Source organism: Solanum stenotomum, chromosome 2, assembly GCF_019186545.1.
Source record: "Solanum stenotomum isolate F172 chromosome 2, ASM1918654v1, whole genome shotgun sequence".
NCBI lineage: Eukaryota > Viridiplantae > Streptophyta > Magnoliopsida > Solanales > Solanaceae > Solanum > Solanum stenotomum.
In genome coordinates, this window is record NC_064283.1 from 57725074 (window position 1) to 57751280 (window position 26207).

A 26207-nucleotide genomic window follows, 5' to 3' on the forward strand; every position below is an offset into this window, starting at 1 on the left:
TCAGTTCCAGCCCCGAAATCGAAAGATTTCTCCGTGAATTCGTCACCAGGTATGTGGGATTTCACTAGTGGGTTCCTTTCGCCCATTAGGTCCCTAGAATTCAGTCAGATTCTTGATTCCATGATTATGAACAGGCCTAGGGTTTCTAGAATTTGAATAGATCATCATGAATTAGTTATTTAAATGTTCCAAATCAGATTATCATGTTATTGCTCAGTTTATCGCATGAATTTCAGAACCCTAGCTATGTATTTCTTTAGTTCTTGAATTATACATGCTAGGTCAGATATTTCAGTATTCAATTATACATGCCTCAGTTTATGAATGCATCATTATCAGATTAATTGTTGCATTCTCAGTTTGCATGTTCAGTTTCGAGCTATCCAGTATTTACAGAAATTCAGTCATAACCAGTTAACCACTTAATTCATTGGGAGTAGCATACTACCGACTTGGACTAGGGTTCAGCGTACCCATATAGTCCCAGAACTACGAGCCACGTAGGTGTAAGTCCCCTCTTTGAGCAACATCAGTTTAGTGATCATGCCAGTATGCCTCTATACCTTTGGCAGGGTATATTGGGTCCTCTTAATGGAGCGTATACATCGGACTCCACATTTAGCTCATGTGGTTTTATGTCGGTTATTAATAGCTCCCACAGTTCAGTCAGACTCTATTGCATTGACCATATTTAAGTACAGTCAGTATTCAGTCTCAGCATGTTATAAATTTGGTCATTGCATCAGTTAGCTCAGTATTCAGTATTTTCAGTATCTATATCATGTCCAGATTATTTCATTGTTTTATTGCTTTGTTCAGTTATATGCTATTTCAGCTTTACTCTATCCTGCATGCTCAGTACTTTTCAAGTACTGACGCATACGTGCGCTACATCTTCTCGTGATGTAGGTTCAGGTTCTCAGCATCCAGATCACGCTAAGATCGATTCCCGATCTTCAGTTCAGCAGCATCAGTGGTGAGTCCTCATTCTTCGAGGACTAGTGACATGTTTATCTTTATTGCTTTTAGTCTTTAGTTTCAGTTTTGCTAGACCTAGTTGGGGCATGTCCCAACATTTCTAGTCAGTTTAGAGGCTTATTTCAGACATAGTTAGATTCAGCTTAGTATTTTAAGTTTGATATTTCTTTTGTATTAAACTCTCAGATTTGATATATTCAGCTATAGTATATGGGTATTCCCCATCTTTTCAGATTTATTTATGATTTAGCTTCCGCATCAGTTTATTATCTTTAGTATGCTCATGATCATGTCAGCATGGTTAGCTTAGGATCACTTGTGGTCCTAGGTCCCGTGTCCGCGTCTCGGGGATAGCTCGGGGCGTGACACATATGATCTATATAACATAACAACATTATACCCAGTGTAATCCCACATGTGGGGTCTGGGGAGGGTGGTGTGTACGCAACCTTATCCCTACCTTGTGAAGGTAGAAAAGTTGTTTCCGACAGACACTCGGCTTGAGTAAACATATCAAAAATCAAGTATGTGAAGCAAATATAATTGCGAAGAAGTCATGCTGAAAACAACTAAGAAGAGAACCAAGTAGCAACAACAAATGATATGATAATTGAAGCAAAGGAAACAACAGGTACTGATCAGAGAACTAGACAAAATTCGACTACCTACCAACCTTCTATCCTAATCCTCGACCTCCATATCTTTCTATCTAGAGTCATCTCCTCGGTAAGCTGCAGAGGTGTGCAATGTCCTGTCTAATAACCTCTCCCCAAGACTTCTTCGGCCTACCTCTACCTTTCCTGATAACCAGTGATTCGTTTAATATATGCTAGAAAATGAACCTTGGATCTAGCTCAACCCAAAAACTAGCTCATGAGGTGAGGATATCCAAAGACTATATAAGATGACAACAAACCATACCATCAACAAATGTAGGACTCTAACACCGACCTGCAAGCCCACGATTGAACATGGCTTCATAACTTGCAGTCTAACTCAACCCCCAAAAATAGCTCTACAAGGAGACAATAGACCATACGCTCAACCAATGTGGGACTCTAACAATCGTTTCTGTCATCACAGATCGAACCAGCCAAAGTAGCGCAGTTTAGATACGATGGAGTAACTATGGGTTTTATCTCAATCTCATGTGAGAGATCGAGTAACTTGGGAATAGTACTGTGAAATGAGAAAGATGCTGCTGAAGGAATTATAAGACAGACTAGTAAAAGAACTATTTAAGGACAAATGGTAGAGGAGAGTGAATCGAAGTAACAAAATCCTTACTCTTCAAACCAACGAAGGATGTGAAAGAGGATATTAACAAACTGAAGACATATGTATCCAGAATCACAAAGTTAGAAAGAAATTGAGATCCACAACAATGCATCACAACTATGGATCCAACTTTTCTATTTTTTCTTTCATCAAATATGATCTACTACTATTATTTATTACGTGATCAAAACCTGGGATAAACCTGTTAATTAGACCCGTCAGGTATTTCAAATTTTCAACTGAGGTCTTTAATCTAAAAATGATATCTCATAAATGAAATGGCTCTTTGAAATGTTTTCACAGTGAATGGTAGGAGAAATCTGAAACTTCTCCACAAGAATCTCATAAAAAAATGCAATCTACAACAGAAATAGTACAATCTATGAAGAGAATAGTAGCAATTTAAGCAAAGTGAAGCTTTTGCAAAATTCTTTTTGAACTTTTAAGACCTAAATGAAATATTCTTGACAATCAATCATTTAAAGTGAACTCCTTTTTGTATAGACAGATAGGTCAGACTGCAGCATACCAAATATCCAAAAGAGAACTAACGCGAATGATGAAGGAAATAAGAAGCTGATGAAATCCCATATATATGTGGAAGCCCAATATGAGAGTATGGACACCTGCAGAATTTGGGAGCATGAAAGCATCATTGAGAAAGCAATTCTTAAAATGAAGGATAGACTAAGACATGTCAAAGATAGAGCTACTATACCCCACTGATTAGCTGTTGATGCTTAGCTTTCACTTCACGTTCCTACAGAAAAAAAAAATGAATACGATTGGTTTCCAGCCAACAGAGTGGTTATACTTGACAACTCAAACAAATTGCAGAAATCACTCCTCCAAGGATGAAATAAAATCCAGAACAAATGAACACGCCAATTATGGATGAGCACCATTGTTATGTCTTTTTTCTTATGTGTGAGAAACGTTAGAATATCAAGAGAAAATGAGTTCAGATCACACGTCTAGAATCATTGTACTTTAAAAGGGGCATCCTGTACACTAATCTCCCACTATTCACGGGGTCCGAATAAGGTCCAGACCACAAATGCAGCCTTACCCTGCATTTTTGCGAGTGGCTGTTTCCAGTTCAAACCCGTTACACCACGGGTCCCCTATCATTGTACTTGAATAAAGAAACTAATATAAAATATTCTACTGGATACCTTAAGATGCTCTCTATTTAATCATAGAAAAACTTATTTTCTTAATATAGAGACTGATTATTTCCTAGCCTAATACTCCTATACAAGGAGCACCTTTTGAACATTATTGTTTTAATAAGGCAGCACCTCTAATTACTTCATAAAAGATTCTCTTCTCCGAATCCCTCCCAATTCAAAGAGGAAAGTATATTCAAACCCAGACTTTCCAGCAACACTACTTACAATTATTTGATACTGAGCTCTTTTAATTTTCAATCAATCAAAGTTAGATCCACCCGGTGGGATCAAGAACACCTATAAATATCATTTCTTAAATGCAATACAATTTTCTAGGAGAAAGAGTAAATTTACCTTGACAATCGCCACTGCGAATGAGGCAGGAATAAAAGAAAAGGCTATAGTGATTACAACTGCAGCAGAAAAGGCGTCGAGATCCTAAAACACAAATGAAGGATACAAGATAACCATATAAGAAGCAAATTCAGAATTACATCATTGACTGATGTATTATAAAGCAATAGTGTCAATAAAATATTGGGCAATGCAAATTGACAACTTGTTAGTTCACCAAACTATTTATGGTTAAAAAGAGTATGTGTCGGTGGTAAAAGACTAGCTTCACACATTAGTAATCTGCACAAGATTCGAGTACAGAATCTAGGTATAGGTAGTCACAAAACTTCCAGAAATCAAAATGAACTGTTAGATAAGACATGTTATAGATGATGTTTTACTAGTTACATATAGCACATGTAACTTAAACCCGTGAAACAACCTGCAACACCATTAAACCCAAGATTTACTTTGACAGATTATCATGTTAAATTTTATTTACAGGAATAATGTATCGCCCAGCAAGCATGACTTCACCATTGCTCGTTCTTTGAGAAATAGTCAGTAAAAGAATATTGCAGCGGAAACAATCAACCAACAGATTGCGTAGATTAGAATGCTACAATTTCTTCAATGATAAGATGATAGCAAATCATACATGATGTTGCTGATGCTGGCTTGCCGTCTGTGGCAAAGGGTGGTTACGAGTGTGAATTGTCATATTTTCATTTTGTGTAGCTAGCCTGAGTATTGCTGAATTCATCAAATTGATAAATGTAGGAGCAGAATGCTGGCAAGTACTGTTGTATAGAACAGTGTACCCAAGGCTCCCATCACCACTCTGATTATCCATGACTATCGCTCCATACCTGCAATAGAATATGCATGAAACTGATTTAATGAAGGAAAATCTAATTCATTTGGCAGACCTATTAAGCTAAATAAATAACCACTGCAGGCAAATCAGGAAGAAGTAGAATGTATAATATGAACATCATATTCAATCGGAATTTGATCTCATTTACTTGCATTTGAAATAGTCTAAAGACAATAGGAGGTTTCTGACCATAAAAGATGCCCAGGGTAGTACAGAATATCTTGTCAAAGCGACTTGTGTTATTGTAATTCATCTTCACAATAAAATAATCCAACCACCATTATGTGTTATTGATACATGCATTACATTTCATGAGTTGGCACATTTACGCATGTTAGGCATACTTGTTGTAAGCACATTTACATGTGTTAGGCATAGAAGTCACATGCCTAATTGCCTGCAACAGTAGGGAGTAGGGATTGGTCTTCTGGGTCGAGCTCCTCGCACAGGGTTTGCCTAGTGCGGTTTGCGAGCTATTGCATAGGAGCGGGATTTACCCGGTGCGCACCCAAAGGATAGCGGTTGCGGGTTCCCTTGTCATCAAAAAGAAGTCATGCCTAACATGTTGTAAGCATATTTATGCTTGTTAAGCAAAAAAAAGAAGTCTTCAACCCACATAGAAGTAAATTCCATGTGTGTAAGGGTGTTAGATAGTACACTTTATCCCCATTCCCTCATTTATATAAACCTCGACCACTCCACCTATTGTCGTAAGGTTTTAGTTGGATACTCGCAATATTTCGCATGGTGTTAGAGACAAACCCATCCAAATTCTTGTTAATCCAATCTTGGGCCTCCATGTTATATTATATATACACACCAATGTCTAAAACTTAGCATACAAAGGGTGTTCAGTATCTCACATTGATTAAGGGAATGGACCGGTGTCTCCTAATATGATCTTGGACAATCCTCACCTCATGAGCTAACTTTGAAGTTGAGCTATGCCCAAAGTCCATTTTCTTAACAATATTCACCAAGGAAAACTATTACTATATCTCCTTTTCTCACGTGTGAAAACATAATAATTCATGTTTTAATTTTAATAATTGTAATTGAATGGAAGATGTTGTCTTATTCCAGTAGGTGAACAGTGAATAAATACAATACATAAGGTGCTAACTAAGGAAAGAAATAAAGAGTGATTCCTACAGATCTGCAGTGATCCCTATAAATCTGCTGCCTATATATAGCTATGTCTATTACTAAGATTAAGTCTATATACATTCTATAACAATAATAATGTACCGTCTCTAACAGATTAAGCTGCTTCTAGATTTGGTGATCACACACTTCAACCAATGTGAGACACTCCCATTATATCAACCAATGTGGGACACACAAACACGCACATTCAGGATTGGATATATGGAGCATAAATAACATAACAAGGGGTTCCAACATTCGGAAAGACAACAGCAGAAAGGAGGACGGGAATGGATCTCTAAGACCACATTAGGAAAAAATAGACATTTGGCTCAATTCAACCACAGAACATAGAGCAAATGGTGAGGATTTACAAAGACTTATAAGGAGACAATAGACCATTGCTGCAATAAATGTGTGACACTGTTACACCCCCCACCCTCCACAAGCTTAGACTAGACATCGACGGGGAATAACACGGGGCTACAACATTAGAACACACAATAACAGGGATGAGCTATAGATACTTTTCCTTTTGGAGCACTAGTAAAATACTAACCTGTGAGAAATATAGGAAAAAAATATTATTGAATTGTTGTTTTGTCTACATTATTACTGTTAAATTAGGTCTTGGGCCTAACTCACACCCCAAAAGCTAGCTCAAAGGGCGGAGGATTGCCCAAGCCTTATAAGAAGTCCACCCATCTCATTAACCACCGATGTGGGACTTTTGTCATTCTTTAACACCCCACCTCACGCCCAGTGCTTAACATCTGGTGCATGGACAATTTTGATTTTGGGGGTCCCAACATCGGGTGAGACGGGCCCTGCTCTGATACCATGTTAAATTAGGTCTTGAGCCTAACTCACACCCCAAAAGCTAGCTCAAAGGGAAGAAGATTGCCCAAGCCTTATAAGGAGTCCACCTATCTCATTAACCACCGATGTGGGACTTTTGTCATTCTTTAACAATTACATTGAGATCCTATTTATAGACACTAGAATACAATTCTTTACCAAGTAGGATACTATTTCTATTCCTATTTGTATTTCTATTCTTATTTGTATTCCTATTTCTATTCTAATAGGCTTGTATAAACCTATTCCTATTCTAACACTCCCCCTCAAGCTCCCCCTCAAGCTAGTGCATACAATTCATGTACCTAGCTTGTTACAAATGTAATTAACACGAGGACCGATGAGGGGCTTGGTGAGATATCTGCAAGTTGATCACTAGACTTCACAAAATTGACAATCAATCTCAACGTGCTCAATCTTCTCATGAAATACTGAATTTGATGCATAATGTCGATAAAATACAGAGTGATAAAATTACAGTGTTGAACTTCCCAAACTAAACTTGCAAAGACTGTTTCAGTTACACAATCGACATAAACAAGAAAGTCACCAAAAAATTGGTTGGAACATGCTCATACGCCGGAGTATTAGATTTGATGGCTGAAAGTGGTCATAATCTAAAAAATAAAATTATATAGGTAGGGTCGGAATGATGGCACGACCCTACTGAAAAAGAAAAATTATACGGGTAGGGTTGGAATGATGGCACAACCCTACGCAAATCAGATTTGAGTAGTCACCGAAAAGACGAATGGAACTATGCAAATCAAATCTGAGTCGTCACTAAAAAAGACACATGATGCTATGCAACTCAGTTATAAGAAAATAGTTCGAAAAAAAATCCACGGTACTACACAAATTAAATATGAAAAGTAGTCCGGAGAGATGCACGGTGCTACGCAAATCAGATATGCAAAAAAGATAGTCAAGGATGGCACGGTGCTACACTAATTAAATATGAAAAAGTAGTCCCTAGAATGATGACACGGTGTTGTGCTACACAAACCATATATGAAAAAGTAGTCACCAGAAAGATCGCACGGTGCTACACAAATTAAATATGAAAAAGTAGTGACCGGAATGATGGCACGGTGCTAGACAAATTAAATATGAAAAAATAGTCACCGGAATGATGGCACGGTGCTACACAAATTAGATATAAGAAAGTAGTCACCAAAATGATGGGATGATGCTACACAAATTAGATAATGAGAAAATAGTCACCAGAAAGATACACGGTGACTTAACTTTTGCTAACATAATCATTGGCCGGACGGGCGGCATATATGGATAATAGCCGCCCGCCGGTAGTGGAAACTCTTTGATTGTTTACCAAGATCGTAGAGGCTTTGATACCATATGAGAAATATAAGGGAAGAATATTATTGAATTGTTGTTTTGTCTACATTATTACATTGAGATCCTATTTACATACTAGAATACAATCCTTTACCAAGTAGGATACTATTTACTATTTGTATTCCTATTCCTATTCTAATAGGCTTGTATAAACCTATTCCTATTCTAATAAGATTGTATAAACCTATTCCTATTCTAACACGACAACAACATACCCAATGTAATCCTACAAGTGGAGTCTGGTGAGGGTAAGATGTACGCAGACTTACCCCTACCTTTGTGGGGCAAAGAGATTGTTTCCAATAGACCCTTGGCTCAAAAGCGAAGCTATTCGGGGAAGGGTTGCAAGAAGAAAAAAAATGACAGCAATTGTTTGAAGCTGAAGATGACTTTCAGAGTAACTCACCTTGACTGATAAGATTCATTGAAGCTAGACATCAGATATTCACTCATTGAAAGTAGAACAGGGCCCAACGTTGATCCTGCTGCTTCTATGGCGTCGTTCAATGCCTTGGTAGAATCAGGAAACCTGTATGTTGTCTCTTGATACTTTTGGATCCAGCCTCCATGGACATGGTTGGCAACCTGCACAGTCAAAGCATTGATGAAGAACCTTTAAGTATGATTAGAAAGAGTAAGCATGCGGCCGTAAATAGTAAACAGACCTCCTTTGCTATAGGAAAGGTGAGGTCAAAAGGAATTGGACCACCTCCACCACCACCACTCAATAAAGGATTAAAGTACGAGGTCGTGAAGAAGACCGGCTGCTGATCGGGATGTGGCTTAAGCTTAAGAAACAGCAGACCAAGAAACAAAAAGAAGGCAGGAATTAACAGCTGGAATACAATTGTTTTCTGATCTCTTTGGGCTGATTTTGCTCTCTTAATAAGTAGGGCTTTCGAGTGTTTCCAGAAAGTAGACCTTGACAGTACACAACAGCAACAGCACTGCATTGTCACAAGCCTAATGACACTTGAAACTGCAGTCCATATTAGATTACAAGCTGAACCAATTAAGGTCACCATAAACCAAATGACTCCAAAATAGTTTCCACACAATTTGGAAGGGAAGAATGTCTTCGGAGCATTAGTTTGGCACACTTTTAAATCAACGGAATCACATAAATTTGGATCCGCTTTCTCTTCAAGGAGCTCTGCTTGATCGAAGTCACCACCAGCAACCCTCAGAAACACTTCCTCCAGAGTTGTGACAGATATGCCATAACTCTCAATGCCAAGATTGTCTACCTCTCTATAGTCTGTTGTTTCAAATCCAGGGTTGAATCTTCTCATGCAGCTCTCTATTTCCCGAAACATGCTCTCAAAGGAGGATGAGGATGCTAGGGGAAGCTTGAAGGAAACCTCTGCGGCAACCTAAAATAGTAGAAAGTTTTTACTGTTTGGCACGAGTAACAAAAATTTCTTGTCGAAAGAAAGTTTTTCTTTTCCTCATCTTTTTTATGTGATTGAGCTCAATATGCAAGTAGGCATCCTAAATCAAACTCCATAGTCAAAACACATCAATACGGAAGCTATTATAGAATGAGAAAGAAGGGCAAAGGAAGGGAAAAATTAAATATTGGAGAAAGAGAAGTACTTCGCTCACGCATGTGGCAGAAGGTACATGGCGGTAAACAATATCAGCAGCTACTGAGGCACCTGGTGCAGTCTGCAGAAAATAGCAATACCACCAAGAATCTTAGAAATGATTATTTTGAGATATAAAGGCCCCAACATTTAAGAATCGTTAACCTAGCTAAGATGAGCATACCTTAACCAGAGTAAGAGTGTAACCAACCCCATACTGATGTTTCAAGAAGATTGAACTGTCAAGAAAATGAAAACTTGAGTAAATAAATTTCACAAAGGACATTAAATTATAAAAGCAGCATTAACTCATGGCTACAGCGAAGGCGAAGTAGTCTCAAGATGGTCACTCCTCGTAAGGGTAGCAGAGTACACCTTTCCTAGCGCCATGTGTTCTATAAGATTATAACCCCAAGTGAAGCAAAAAAAATTTCCAAAATAAACTGAAGTTCTCAGTCGCAAAGAGAAACACCTTCCACAGCACTTTAGAGAACCATTGGCCATGATAGCAATCCGATCTCCTAGCACATCAGCTTCATCCATGGAATGTGTTGTAAGTAATATGATTCTTCCCTTCTTTTTTCTTTTAATCAGCTGCCAAGTTAACCGCATAGAGTATGGATCCATTCCACTTGTTGGTTCATCGAGAATAATAACCTAAGAAGTAGACTAAAATTTTCAGAAGTTTCAAGGCACAATCAATGATCAAAATTGTTTAACCTGTACTAACCTTACTGTTCCCTATAAGAGCTATCGCAAGGGACAACTTCCTTTTCATACCTCCAGAAAGAGCTTTAACAACAGTATTAAGCTTGTCTGCCAATCCAACCTAATCAAACATAAAGAACAAACATCCCATCCACGGTCAGCTTATTAAGCACAGAAGGATGAGTTCTGAATTAAGCCATGGAAGAAACTATTTAACAAGCAGGACCACCAAGGGGAAAGGAGAGAAGCTATATTTGTCATAATTGTCAAGAAACAGGGCTCATGCAATCAATAATTACTCATCCTATGTGAAGGCTCTATGCAGGAAAGTCATTTATATTGCATAAACTAAACAAAAGAAACTTTAGATTTTAACTACTTATTATACAACATAGGACCTTTTCAGCCTTTTTAGTTTCCAAAAGTATCTAGTGCTCTATCAATCAGTTTAAAGTCCACTAGTTCATCTTGCTAGAAAAAAGGTGACACCAGATATTTTGTACAGGAAGATAATTTAATCTACATTCAAGATTCTAGAAGATATAGCACCGTAATCCATTTATCGGCAATCTCAAGAGTGCTCAGGGAAAAACTCACCTCATCAACCATTTCAGTCACAGCCTTTTCCTTAGAATCTTCAGAAACACCCTTTAAATCAGCGAATATTTCCAAATGTTCCTTCACCTGGGAAAAATCATTTAACCACGATACGGTCATGAATAGGGGACAGTATACACTCGCAACTAAAAGCATAGAGCACATGAACCTCTAAAAAGAAAAATATGAAACAAAAAATAGAAACATAGCAGAGGAATGGACCATGCAACAGAAGAGTTTCGGCGATGTCCCAAAACATCATCATGCAGCGAAAACTTGATAGAAATATCATCATTATGTAGAAGAACTTATTTACTCCACTTGTGGGATTACACTGGGTATGTTGTTGTTGTAGTAGTAATAGTAGTAGAACTACTAGGATCACCGGAAGTGTTCAAAAATCTTTGGTTCTATACTGGCTTTTAATTGATATTTCAGGTGTGATCTAGAAGTGTTATCTATTTGCAGTGTTCAGAAGAGAAAATAAAACTTTTCAGGAATAGAGGGCAAATTTATTGAGGTAGATATGTCTTTGTTACAAAAATTAATCAAAGATAACCAAATAGATATCCCTAATTCCACAGAAACTTCATAATGATAGACTGCCAACTAGTTGAGATAAAGCTTTAGTTGTTGATAGTCTTTTAGTTACAGCTAAAGACTTGTATGTTAGTGTATATATAAGTGTGAGAGTTATTAAACTCCATTTACCTTTAAAGAAATTATTTAAGAACATTGGTATTAGATGATCTCGAATATAGCAGAATAGATATAGAGGATTTCATACCGGCGACCTCAACTAGCTTGGGATTAAGGTTTAGTTAATTGATTGACAGTTAGATTTTCAATGGAAAAATAAGGAACACCTCTAGATGATACCGCCTCAATATAAATGCAGGCAATTAGAAGCACAAAATGAAGTGAATACTTCTAGATTCAGAATTAACACAGTCAACTAGACATTTATGTGGATAATAAGGTAATTGAAATCCTCACAAAGAGGGAAGTATCAATAGCATCTCCCACGGCACTCAAATAATTTGCTTACTGTTAATTNCGACCTAAGCCACAAATCCTCCACCTTCTGCCACTTGAGCTAGGCCTTGGGGGCATAAATGCAGGCAATTAGAAGCACAAAATGAAGTGAATACTTCTAGATTCAGAATTAACACAGTCAACTAGACATTTATGTGGATAATAAGGTAATTGAAATCCTCACAAAGAGGGAAGTATCAATAGCATCTCCCACGGCACTCAAATAATTTGCTTACTGTTAATTCAGGGAAAAGAATATCATACTGAGGGCAGACTCCCAAACTCTTCCGTATTTCATCCTGTTAAAGCAACAAAACTAAGTTAGATAACCAAAGTATCTGAAGTTCTGAACAAAAGAGACTCAAAATGAACAATAAAAGAATAGCAACCACCACGATAAATTTCATTGAGCTAAGTGATCCACTAAACAAGTTCTTCATTTGGGTTTAATGAACAGGCACAAAAAGACGCGCACACATATTCCTAGTGGCTCATATGAACATTTCAAGGCTCTAAATCTTGTCAAAATATGAGGATCTCAATGTGCGATTTACCATGTCAGTTAAGATGTTCTTCCCCAACACCAGAGCATCTCCCGAAGTAGGAGAAATGAGACCAACAAGCATGGCTATTGTACTGCTTTTACCAGCCCCGTTGTGTCCTTCAAAATAAAGAAGTTATTTTTAATCAACAAAATCAAGAGAAATAAATGAGATAAAGTAGGCAAGAAAAACAAAAAAGAAATTCAAGAGAACTAGTAAAAGGTATTTTTCCTTGAAAGAATTGTGAAATGAAATGCCCACATTCTGACAAAGTCAGACGAAAGATTTCACAGGCCATTTCATGATCTTTTTTTTTTTTTGATTAAGTAATAAATTTCATTAAAGAAGGGCGAAAACGCACCTGTATATAAGTATAGCAAAAATAAGACCATACAAAAGTACATGGCTCTCTACTAATGACATCATTGCGCGATCTTACAAACCAAGAGAAAAAAGGGACATAACATTCAGAAGTTCATTCCAGTTGTACCATTCTAATAGATATTGCTGTGTCGCATAATAAGGAAATTAAAAGATAAAGCAAATTTTGTACACGTTAAACTAATCATTGGTCCTCCAAAACTTGTTCTCAACCCTCATTTGTCTTTGAGGACTATTGTCCAGCTTGTTGTAGGTAAGAATTAGAGATTAATGATCCAGTGAAGCCACATAAAATGGCAGAGACAACCAAACATGGATACCTAAAAGTGCCAGAATCTGATTCTCATATAAAGTCAGTTGTAAGGAATTAACAGCACAACAGTTTCCCCTGTTTGTAGCATACACCTTTCGTAGGTTCCTGATCTGAATACATCTGGAAATATTGTGAAGTACCACTGTAAGACAAAGAAACACCTATTCCATTATATGCACTAAAATCTTAGAAATTCACATGACACAAATTTACCTGCCATCCGATTCTTGCTGCTTCATCTCCAAGCTCATTGATTCTAAAGTTGGTCCTGATACATCTTTTATAAAATCAGTACTACATGTTTCATCATAATTCTCAGTGAATTTGACTTCTGAGGTGGATGCATAATTATTTCTGGTTTTTTTCTGCCTCCCAAAGCACTTCTGAATCAAGGAATGCAATGGATAACAAAATCCTTTCTCCTTTTGGAGGACCTGATTGGATAAGTAAAACTTCTCAAACTCATCCTAAATGATACCATTATAGCAGCTTTTATAGAATAATCCAAAAGAATAAAATAGGTAAAACCAACAGGAACCTAAAATTAGCAAGCTGTAATGGCCTTTTTAAATTTTAAAAAAAGAAGATGTTTTAAGAAAACAAAAAAGGAAAAACTAGCAACTACAGTGAGTTGGAGAACTTATGGGAAATAAAGGGAGAGGAAAGTAGAATCGAGAAGATTTTTAAAAAAATATTTAACCGAGTCCAGAAGAGTTACCTTGTCAAGATACAGACCAACTGCAAAGTACAACAGACTGTCAAGTAACATCATCAGGAGAGAGACCAAAAAGCACACTCCTGAAGATTCCTGTAGTATTAATATAAGTAAACAAGGCAGTGATGTGCAGGAAATGAATAAGAAAAGAAGATAGAAAAAAACTGAAAGAACATACCCGCCACATGTTACTCCACCGGAGTCCAACATGAGCACGCTCATAGTCAGCAAAATTGATGGATCCTAATGCAAAGGCCGTAGGTGAAAGGAAAGAAGCAATCACTTTCACTATCCTACATGAGAAATAAACAAGGAGTTTTATGCACTGCAGATATCGCTACAACTACGAAATCACATGGAATGAAGACTAACATGGAGACTGTTTCGTCGTGGACTGTATAATAGGGAAAGAATGCCCCAAGGAAAGTAAGGGTCCCGACAGCTACCGCGGTTTTTGCTCTTGTGAAGAACATGGAAATCATAAATGAGAGCATTATTCCACTGAGGCCAAAGGTAAAGAAGTACACGAACACCAACGTCTTATCACTGTATTGAAACAGGGTACTCATGGTGCATACTGTAAGTAGCACAGAAGAAAGAGCAAACTGCCAAAGAAACAGAATATTAAACACGTACAGATGACTTTATGTCATGAAAGATCAATATACCAAACAATAATGATAAGCAGTATAACTCAGACATGACGTGGTTCATGACAGGGGTTTTGGAAAAAAAATATCAGATGCTAAAATCCGACGGGAGAAAAAAATTTGTAGTGATTCAATTTATTTATCTCCAAGGAGCTAATTCGTTTATTTTCATTTGTTAGCAAAAGATTAAGAAGTAAATACTACACTCATAGTGTCATACAACAGAAGAAAGCTTCTCAACAAAGTCATACAAAATGAGAAAGCTTCTCCCTTTCATTCTTACTTTTCCACCTCTTCTGGTTTGGGTGTCGTCTGTGAACACCCGCAATTATGTTTTTCTTATGTTGGGGGAATTAGTCTTTAGGGAGACAAATGTTGCATTTTTACCTGAATAGCATATGTTATAAACCAAGAGAGGTGGAATATTTCGTCTTTCAAACCCATCATGTATAGGCCCTCTTTTATCTTGAGCTCCTACAGATCAAAGATACCAAAAATAAATGCTATGAAAATTCTTCCACAACTGCGATCAAGTTAGAAAGTGAAGAGCATGTTTTCGGGAGGAAAATCAAAGCAATTCTTTTTCAGATATGCTATACCTTTTCTAAGACAGAATAACTTATTAGACGAGAAATCGGATAAAGAAACCCCAGCAAGTACCTACAAACCAATATATCAAAGCATGAGATAGAATAATAAAAGCACAGGAAAACATACATAAGTTGAGAAATTTAATATGAACTTAAGAAGAAGAGAAATATAGAATTCACATACAGCACTCCCATGACTTTCTTGACAATGGACTGGAATTCGTCATCAGTATATTCATGAGTTGGAAATGGAGCAAGTCTTATTTCTGAAGGACTGTACTGAGTCCATGGTATCTTGAGCTGGGCATCTGAATCAAGAGAGTGGCTAGGCAACCTTTGTAAGTTCGTCATAGTTGCTTGAGCAGCATATATTATGAATGAGTCTATGACTTGTTGGAGCTGTGAAAAGAAAAAAAGGAAAAATATTTATGCACGTGGTCAATCTCACATCAGCCTATCAATTTAGTGAACAGGTATATCACATTTTGCAGACACCAAATTCCTACTTCACAAAGATGGTGCCCCTGTCATCAAAGTTTTTTCTCCTTTTGATCTTGTCCTAATGTATGATGCAAAGTTACCCCCTGAATACTTGGCCATCATACCACAGATTAAAAACATCCTCCATATCAACGCCTTCATACTATCTTACAGTCCATGCATATGAAACTCACTTCAAAATTAGTAAGCTAGAGTACCATATAAGTAGCTTGCACTAAAAATGAGACAACTCATCCAACTACCTTAACCAATTCATATAGCTCCTCTAACCTAGTAATCTTAATCGAGTTCATACTTGTGCAGTCGGACGATTCTAACTATGATAACTATGTAAGGACGGACCATAAGGAAATACAGAAAGAGAGATATTGAGAATCTCAAGAAACCTGTACTATATGTGGCTATTGGGGTGGAGATGAAATCCTAAGCTACAACCTGCCAATTGATTTTGAGACTTTAGCAACTTTTAAGGCACATAATTGTACCGGGATATGCAAAGTAGAAGATATAAGCCTACGGTCATATTTAACTCTGTTTCTCCACTTCATCCAAAAGATTAAGCAGCCAAAGAGGATAATTATGACAAGTTTTAGATCTTAATGCAGGCAACATATATCTTGTTCAATTAATCTTTTCTGCCAACTTGTGAGATATTTACTAATTTATTTTTGAGCTATTTACTAATTTATTATGTCTTCAATACAACACCCTCTAGACATGGATTGGGTACTTCACTTAAAAAATTTAAGCCAAATATTCCATGGGACTAACAATAAAATGTGAACATAAGTAAATTAGAACGACTAACATAACCATTGGATCCGAAAGGTAGCAGAGAGGTTAACAAACTCTTACTGTTAAGAATCCACTGAGGCCATATTGCAAAATTGGTATGGTGTTGACGCCTAATGCCAAATCATTCAAAAATGGACCATTTGTGTCCATTATGGTTTTAACATCAGGAAATCCTGAGAAAGCCCATGTATGGTTTAGGCGTATGCTATAATCAAATAACTGAGGACCTTGCTCATGAAATACTACTGCTCCTTTGATTTTAGGGTTTGTACGGTTCCTACAAAAAAGCAAGAAAAAGGAAAGATAACTTGGCATTTATCCTTCAGTCTACTATGAAAGTATAACATGGATATACCATAAGGAAAGGCAAATGAAACCGCCCAAAGCAAATATTTTCCATCAGACAGTACGTATCAAGAACTTAAATTTCACAAATATAGCAACAAGTAAAACAACATTCAGCAAGATAGTAAAATGAAAACATAGTAGTTATGTAAACATAAAGTTCTTGTCTCTTTTTAGTTTATTTTTTTGATAGGTATGTAAGGATAAAGTATAGATACACATATATTAAATGAAGAGATAATACAACATTCTTAAAAATCCTTCTGCTATGTACCTCAAATTATAAACTACCAATATAAATTTTCAGAACGTAATTTGAAGAAAGTCGAGCAGGTATGTTAACTTCAAAGTTCAAAGAATAAACCTTTTTATGTTCAAACACGGTGAAAATTCAGAGAACATTTCATGCAACAATGGCATACTATAAACTGTATCATCTATATGACTTCTTTAAGACATCCAACCTCAGCTATTATATCATAACATCCAAACAGTAAGGTGGCGTCGGGTCCAGGAGAGTGGTCCAGGAAACAATGGGTGATACCAGGTACAGTATGAGCCCCATTGCACGGTTGGGCATTTACAAGCAGGAAAGAGAAGACCATGGCCATGGGAGGTTGCCCCTTTATCCCTTATGTGGGTAGTATGGAAGGAGAAACTGGAGAGTGTTACAAGGAATTGAATATGACTTTGCATCCAATGGTGTGGCCTACTTGTCAATGAAGTTGGTTGAGAATCATGCGGTCTCAGCTTCAAATCCTAGCGGAGGAAAAAACACTATGTGATCTCTCCCTATATGTCCAAACCTTGGTGGACAGAGTTATCCTGTACATGTGCAGGTGGGCGATAGCAGGTACCCGGTGGAATTAGTCGAGGTGCGAGCAAGCTGGCTCAGGCATGACGGTTATAAAAAAATGACTTCGTACATTTAAGGAATAGCCTTAAATAGCCTCACGTCTAATTTCTTTTTGGGGAAAGATCTAAGATTCGGGTTTTTGTAAAAAAAAATATGTTGATGAAGGTTTCCTAACTTATTTTTGTGTCTGGCTTGTATAAGGGAGCTTTTCAAAACAGTAACAAAATCATCTACCTTATTAAAAACAATCATGTAGCCTTGCGTCTAATTTCTTTTTGGAGAATCCACAAGATCTAAGACTGGGTTTTTTTATAAAGACAAATACTTTGATGAAGGTTTCCCAACCTCTTTTGGTGTCCAGCATGTATAGGGGAGCTTTTCGAACAGTAATAAAATTATCTACCTTATTAAAAAACAATCATCACAACCAACTTCCAAGCCATATCCTCATATATTGGGTATACCAAAATAAAGTCGAAAAGATAACTCACTTATTTTGGTCATACGCAGCATAAAGATCTGAACGTAGATATGTTTCAAGTTCTTCTTCATCTTCGTAAACTTTGGTAACTAGCTGCAAATGAATAAATACTAAGCATCATCTGAAACAAAATCTAGAAGACATTCACCAAACTAAGAGACAGTCAGACTAGCTGAGTTCATCATAACATGCTTGTATTTACAAAATGTTGATCAGTATCAGTTCTTTATCCCAGTCTAGCAGATATCTGTCACTCTTAGATACAAGTGCATTCATCATAGCAATGGTGCCCTTTACAATAGCGAATGAAATTAACCTCGTTCCCACCAGCCAAAATAAAACAATGAAATTGACCTGAGTAAGATTTCAAAATAATGGTAAAGTATATTATATATCAAATTCTTTGGAAAGCAAGGCATTGGAACCATTGACTTACAATGGAACACCCTTTTTTTTATAACCGAGAAATCCCCGAGAACAAGTGGACTTACAATGAAACACTTTTACACCAGAACACAAAATATATAAAAAAGGAATAAACTCCATTTGGAAGATATTATGCCCTTTCCCACATTACAGACACATCAATTGACAAGTGATCAGTACCATCATCTTAATACTTTGAAATTTTTCATTATAAGAGAAAAGAAGACCTGATTACAAAATTTAGAGAAAAATATAGTGAAGAAATATCAGTAAGAGGTAAATCTCAGAATATACCCTCAGTACGGGAAATTTCAGAGACAAAATGTTGATCAGCGTCCTTGTCTCAGGTGTATTAGGTGCAAATGCCAAATACTCCTCCTTGGCCAATAGTAGCTCCAGAACTTGGTTAAAAGGGGGAGAAGTGTCACTTTTTCCAACTTCCACAAACATCCCTGTCCCTTGCCGAATATACCTGCATATTTCGTGTTTACCAGTTTCAGATAGAAGAATCTTGACATAAGTACGGTGAACCAACTGAAAATGTAAAGCTTTGTTAAGCAGGATATGGTTAACAAACGTTAATCATCAGCGGACCAGCTTGGACAAAACAGAAGAAATTGTCAACAACTATTAGAATATATCTGCCACTCTTCGATCTCCCACAATGTTTATATACGCATTTGGAAAATGTAACAACAGAAAATAAATCATGTTGCTTCACTTAACTAATAGCGCAGGGAAAAAGAGCTTCATGCTTTCCTAAATAAACTTAGTCCTACTCCATTTCAGCCTTTCCAAAAGACACAAGTACTATGCAAACAGAGAGAAATGCTAATGAACATAAATCTATTATGAGTAGGTAAAAGCAAGTTGAGGAAAACATACGGCTGAGCTGGATGGATGCGGATATCAGATTTACTCCTCACAGCAATCAACAGCAGCATAACGAGAGTTGGGAGTAAAATCTGTAGTTAAAAGATTTATTTTACAAAGAAATCATTAGTCCCTCTTCTCTCAATAAAAAGCTATGACATCTCAAGAACCCACTTAGGACAGAATACGAAATATAAAATATTAAGAGAATTTGATTACAAAAACAACTATTACGCCTCAGTCCCAAACAAGTTATAGCTGACCCCAACTTGTTTGAAACTAAGGCGTCGTTGTAATAAAATTCACCGCACATTCTTGCAATTTAATTTATTTAAACATTAAAAGAAAACCAGAAAACAATTACAGATTACCTAAATGGTTAAGCAGTAACAATTGCTAAAAGAGTAAAACTTTCAGTGCTAAAGAAGGGATAATCACAAGAAGGGAAAGAAACAGATTCTACGGCAATACCAGGGTCCCTAAATTGTTTAGATCTGCATCCCCAATGTAATGCAGAAGCCAAAAACAGAAACTATGAAGTTCTTTTTTTTTTTTCCTTTTGCCTACTGTGGTTTGTAAGAGTTTGAATCAAATTAGTAGTTTACATAATGCAACGCTTTATAATGGTCCACTACTGATCCACAGGAACCATTTACATTGAATTCCATTGATCCCCTGTTAAGGTTTAGTATTTCTTATTGATTCCACATCTTTAATGGAAAACATTGATTGTCTTCATAGTAGCACGATTGTAAGTAAAATCCCATGCAACTGCTACTTGTAATTCTGTATTTAAGCCAGTTGCCCAATAACATATGATAGATCATAAAAAGAGGACGACATGTAACATTCTTTTTTTTGGGGGGAGGAGGGGGAAGGGGTGTAACAAGTAGCATTACAACTCTGACCACCAAAGCTTAACCAGATGAGACAAATACCCTAGCTATTCAAGTCTTGATGGCATTTGAACCCTGGTCACCCATGCGACTTATTCTTTTTGCAATGCTTCCAAATATTTTTATCTATAAGAGACAACAGCGGATGAAGAACATAAGAACTAATGGAGCTCAACTCAGTCTGTCAAAGTCAAATGGTAATCTGGCATTAAGGATTCAGTGCTAGCTCCCTGTTAAAGCTTCCCCCTTACATCTTTTTCCTAGAGGTGTATTTGATCCTTAACAGAACATTCCTTCCCTTTACTTCAGCATCCCCTCCCATCCACACACCCCTCCCAACCCACCCCCTCACCCCACACACACCCGCAAAAAGAAAAAACTGAGAAGTCGACTACTTGGCCCAATGTTTTTGGTTTTTTGGGGACATAATCATTTTCCAGGATTATAACAACTCCTAAGAGGATGATCACCAAATAAAGCAGACTATAATCTCCTCACTCCATCATAGAAGGAAAATGAGCAATTAACAAGAAAGAATCAACACCAAAAACATAATCTTGGATAAAGATTTGAACTTTAGGCAACAAACGATCCATGGCAAAAATAAACCAAAATTCAAGCAAGACCCGAAAAAGAAAAACTCATTCTTTTTTTCTTCATCAAAAGAAATCTCTGTTTTTTTTCAGTGAACATAACCATTTCCAGGATTATAACAATTCCTAAGAGGATGATCACCAGATAAAGCAACTATAATCTCCTTGCCCCATCATAGAAAGAAAATAAGTAATTAACAAGAAGATATGATCACCAAAAATAGAATCTTGGATAAAAATATGAACTTTCGACAACAAATGGTCCATGATAAAATTATACCAAAATTCGAGCAAACCCCACAATCCTCACTCCATCATAGAAGGAAAATGAATAATTAACAAGAAAGAATCAACACCAAAAATATAATCTTGGATAAAGATTTGAACTTTAGGCAACAAACGATCCATGACAAAAACATACCAAAATTCAAGCAAGACCCGTAAAAGAAAAACTCATTCTTTTTTTCTTCATCAAAAGAAATCTCTTTTTTTTTCAGTGAACATTACCATTTCCAGGATTATAACAATTCCTAAGAGGGTGATCACCAGATAAAGCTACTATAATCTCCTTGCTCCATCATAGAAAAAAAATAAGTAATTAACAAGAAGATATGATCACCAAAAATAGAATCTTGGATAAAAATATGAACTTTCAACAACAAATGGTCCATGATAAAATTATACCAAAATTCAAGCAAACCCCACAATAGAAAAATTGATTCTTGTTTCCTTTCATAAAAAAAAAAACTGAATCTTTTTTTTCCAGTATTGCAACAACTCCTAAGAGGATGATCACCAAAATAAAGAAACTTAAACATCCTCACTCCATCATAGAAAGAAAATAGTAAGTACTTAACAACAAGACATGATCACCAAAAATAGAATCTTGGATAAAAATATGAACTTAAGACAATAAATTGTCCATGATAAAAATATATCAAAATTCACGCAAACCCCCACAATTGAAAAATTGATTCTTTTTTCCTTCATCAAAAGAAAAATTGAATCTTTTTTTCTCCAGGGGCACATTACAATTTTCCAGGATTATAACAACTCCTACTAGGATGATCACCAAATAGAGAAACTATAATCTCCTCACTCCATCAGACATAAACACAAAATACAGAATCTTGGACAACAATATAAACTTTAGACAGCAAAAAATCCATGATAAAAATATACCAAAATTCAAGCAAACCCCACACAAAAAAAATTGATTCTTTTTCCTTGATCAAAAGAAAAAAATTGAATCTTTATTCTTTTTTCCCTATTTTTAAACTCTTTGAAGTATGAAATTGCATGAGCTAACCTCAGCACAGGTAACAAAAGGGTGTCTAATTTTGAGAAGCCAATTCTTCCTAAGCATAGCTTTGAGCTGTTTTCTTGAATTCCTCATATCTTCTTTTTCTTTCTCCTTCTTCTTTTCCATGATTCTGTTAAACCCCTTTTCAATTTCAAGAATTTAAACAGAAAAATGAGCAAAACCCAACTTCAATTAGCTCCTTATTCTTCAGTCAGTGGACAGAAAAAAAAAACAGAAAAGAAGGTGGGGGTGAGGGGGTGGGGTAGTGTGGAGAAGGTGACAAAGGAAGAAGAATCACTTTGGAAATGAGTTTTCTCTATTGTGTCAAAATGAAATCAATTCTCAAAACTAACAACAAGGAAAATGACAAAAAGGTCCCTAATGTTTGATAAAAAGGTCAATATAGTCCCTCTTTATGTATGTATGAAACAATTTTGGTCCTTTAAATCCCTTTATATTTTTAGTTTTCATCAAATATCTATAAACTCGATCGGTTAATTTTTCAACAGAAATAAATCATAATATCAAGAAAGTCTCACTAAATCTTAAATATGCAACATATATATATATATATTTAAATATTTCAAGAATTAGGAGAAAAACTTTCATAATTCATCAAATCACATAGACATGAAATATGTAATTTTTTTATGTATAAAATATTTTCATTTGATTTTTTTTTAGTATGATCGATGGTTGATACTTGATAAGACCATCAAAGATAATAATGAATTGTTAAGTAGTATTATATTATATATTTTTTATTAGAAGTCTCATATCCAAATTCTATAAACGAAATCATTTTTAGTACAAGTGTTCAACTATTAAAATGAATTTGTTTTTATATAAATCTGAATTTATCGAACTTTAAATACGATAAAAAGTCGGAAAAAATTATTGTAGGTGGATAATAAATATTAGGAAACCGCATTTTTCCATGTCAAGATACTTGACTTTTTCCTTGCCATAAATATTTATTCAAGTCTAAAATTCAAACAAAATACTACTACTTTTATGCATATTATACTTTGACAAATTAAATATTCTATTATCATTTCACGTTTAATTATACTAGAAATTTTATTTATAAAAATAATACCAATTAAATTTATGTTTTATCTCTATGTCCAACCAACTTGTAAGATAAAATAAAATTAAAAGTTAAATGTCACATACATTAAATTTAAAAAAGAGAAGAAACATAATATAAAATTCAAAATAAGGAAAGTGGGAAGAAACCAACCTAATCTATGGCTGCTTTTGGACGTCATAATCAGTTTTGTTATATCGTCATGACGCTTGTCTTTTTTTTATTTTTGTTGTTGAAATTGACTCGTCAATAATTTTTACGTTAAAAATATGAGATTTTTTATCAAATTTTTCTCGAAAATACTACATGAAAATTTATGTATTTAAAATAGTGGTATATCGATCAACTTGTAATTATCTCAATTATTTTATCAGATGTCTAGAGTTTCACTAAAAAAAACTAAGGTTGTGGTGGTTGTTGAATTTTCTACAAATACATGAACAACTTGTGTGAAACAATAGTAATGAAGTCAAAAGTTTTGAAGCATTCAAAATTTATATATATATATATATTAAGTAATAATATTTGACGATACATAATTATAATATTCCGATTAAGATGTTTAACTTACAATTTTTTAAGATTATAGCTCTGCCTCAATGTATCGATTTTTACAAAAGGTGATCCTATAGATATTCGATAACTATGTCCATTAAAACTTAACATTTTAATTTATTTAATTTTCCTTTTGTTGTTTGGATAAGAACAGCTTAAAATAATCTTCTATTGGTTCTCTTTAGAAGCTAAGATTATGATATAATTAATCATCCTAAATTTTCTGCAAATAAAATAATATACTATGATTTAATGCAAATCATATGTTGTACATAGGAAAGTTCCAAAGGGATAATTGGTTGTTTTTTCAATCAAGTGGTGGACCAATTTGCAAATATTATATTTATATGATTATATTAACATTAGTTAGTAATAGATACAACAACATACTGTAACGTACTAGGTGTAATATCGTAAGTGAGATCTAACTTTTGAGAAAAATAATTACGTAGATCTTATTCTTATCTCATGAAATAAAAATATTATTTTTTATAGACCCTCGAGTATGTTATTGTTGTTGTTACTAAAATATGGTTAGCGGCTAGATCAAAATAATGAGCGTTCTATGGAGGTTTCCAAGCAGAGGTACGAAGCAATTGAGATGTATATAGAATAGATGGTAGTGTTCCAAACCTCGCCTAGCACCGAAAGAGAAGGCCTTGTTCTGCAGGGTACGGCCTGGACAGTGGAAAAACAGAATAAGATTGAGTCTACCTAATTGGTTCGGACAAAGTACAGATAGATCAAAAGAATGGAATCCAGGTGGCTCTTGTGCCACTTTTGATGGAAAAGCATTAGATCGATGGCCAGGGTAATTTCTTTCGTTTCAACGAATTGAAAGAGTCAATGAAACATTGAACTATTCATGTAGTTGAGAGTCCTCACTATCCAAACCTGATAATACAAATTAATTAATTTTATAATATTAGATTGAAATGTGTGTAAATTGAATGACACGACAATAAAAGTATGTAGAATCATTTCTAATTTATTTGAAATTGAGACGCAATTATTACGGAGAAGCCTAACTCGATGAAGAAAAGTTGGATGTAAGCAAATTTTGGCCATTGCTTTTATAGTAAGTGTATTATTAGTTGAAACTTGAAGCAAGAAGTTAATAATGGTGTGTAAAAAAAAGGTAGCAATCACATCAAATCATAGTACTACTAATTTATTTGGGACATTGTGCTCTATTTAATTGTTTGATTGCAAAATGAAACTATCACTTTTAGGTTATTCTAATTCAAATGGTTTGTGCAGTGGCCCCACTGGAGTTCAACATTGATGTTTGAAAGAGAATAACACATCCCACCTACCCCAAGAAATTCTCATAAGAAAATTATTTGTACCAAAAGGGATGAAGGAAAAATGCTCAGGAATTCCTAAAAAAGTGTTAGCGAAGAGCCCATCTTTCTTGCAAAAGACATGGGGCGGGGGGGGGGGGGGGGGGGGGGGNAGACAAGAGGAAAGCGAGGAAGCATTCCTTATCTGTTTTTTCTTCGCGGGCAATATTTTCAGAGTGTTTTAGCAACTTAGATTTGTTCTATCACTATAAAATTGATTCTGTGTGACCTATAAGTTACGGATTTGAGTCATGCAAGTAGTCAATAATATTTGCATTAGGATAGAATGTCTATATCACATACCTTGGGGTGCGACCCTTCCCTAAAACTTCATATAAACGTGAGATGCTTTAAGGGGTAATAGGAACCCTGTAAAAATAAAGTGTTTATGAAGCTTCAAGTATAATTTTCCTAATAATAAAAATGGCAAGCATTTTAGTAGCTTGGTTTTACATCAAGCCATATGAAATAAACCAATTGTTCTCATCATCGGATGTTTGTGTCCAGTTTGTCCAGTATAGTGTTTATCTTATTACACTTGTAAATAATCAAATCTAAGGGCCAAAATGTGCTTAAAAAATACACCTCATAAATCATGGTTAAGCTAAGAGCTTTGTATTTCTTTCTTTCCGTATTGTGGGATTTCTTTCTGTTTAAAAGATTGTAAAGTACTAAATTTAATTTTAAAACTAAAATTTATATATTCAAAAGATACATACAAAAATATTATAAGTTGTAATTTTTCATATACATTTTAAAATATTAATAAAAGTTCATTAATTTGACTTTTAAAAAATGTAGCAATTTTTTTTGAGATGGAGAGAATATATAATTTTAGTGAGTTCGGGAATTGGAGGTGGAAGTTTATCAATTTTTGGAGACCTTACTCGAACAATTAAACAAAAAATCATGAAAATATTCTAAAAAGATTGGAAAATTTTGAATTAGATTTTTAAATTAAAATTTATATATTCAAAAGCTATACAAAAAGTATTATAATTTGTAATTTTTCTCATATCAAAATGATGA

The 26207-nt window shown here is 35.3% G+C and overlaps 1 protein-coding gene across 1 annotated transcript in view; it reads right to left on the minus strand.

The window, feature by feature from the left end:
- LOC125854948 (ABC transporter A family member 1) overlaps positions 1-22436 on the minus strand; it is a 31123-nt gene extending 8687 nt beyond the window's left edge. Inside the window, exons 1-26 of the mRNA XM_049534556.1 lie at positions 22197-22436; positions 19411-19490; positions 18820-18997; positions 18110-18192; positions 16478-16694; positions 15306-15520; positions 15131-15191; positions 14919-15005; positions 14254-14486; positions 14060-14174; positions 13885-13974; positions 13380-13600; positions 13174-13286; positions 12485-12591; positions 12167-12229; positions 10896-10982; positions 10321-10419; positions 10063-10247; positions 9775-9829; positions 9601-9672; positions 8670-9377; positions 8411-8589; positions 4423-4633; positions 3783-3866; positions 2975-3016; positions 2786-2882 (exon numbers count right to left, since the gene is read on the minus strand). Coding sequence (XP_049390513.1) covers positions 2786-2882; positions 2975-3016; positions 3783-3866; positions 4423-4633; positions 8411-8589; positions 8670-9377; positions 9601-9672; positions 9775-9829; positions 10063-10247; positions 10321-10419; positions 10896-10982; positions 12167-12229; positions 12485-12591; positions 13174-13286; positions 13380-13600; positions 13885-13974; positions 14060-14174; positions 14254-14486; positions 14919-15005; positions 15131-15191; positions 15306-15520; positions 16478-16694; positions 18110-18192; positions 18820-18997; positions 19411-19490; positions 22197-22316 — 3802 coding nt within the window. The 5' untranslated portion in view covers positions 22317-22436. The remainder of the gene's footprint in view (positions 1-2785; positions 2883-2974; positions 3017-3782; positions 3867-4422; positions 4634-8410; positions 8590-8669; positions 9378-9600; positions 9673-9774; positions 9830-10062; positions 10248-10320; positions 10420-10895; positions 10983-12166; positions 12230-12484; positions 12592-13173; positions 13287-13379; positions 13601-13884; positions 13975-14059; positions 14175-14253; positions 14487-14918; positions 15006-15130; positions 15192-15305; positions 15521-16477; positions 16695-18109; positions 18193-18819; positions 18998-19410; positions 19491-22196) is intronic.
- Between the last annotated feature and the right edge of the window lie 3771 nt (positions 22437-26207).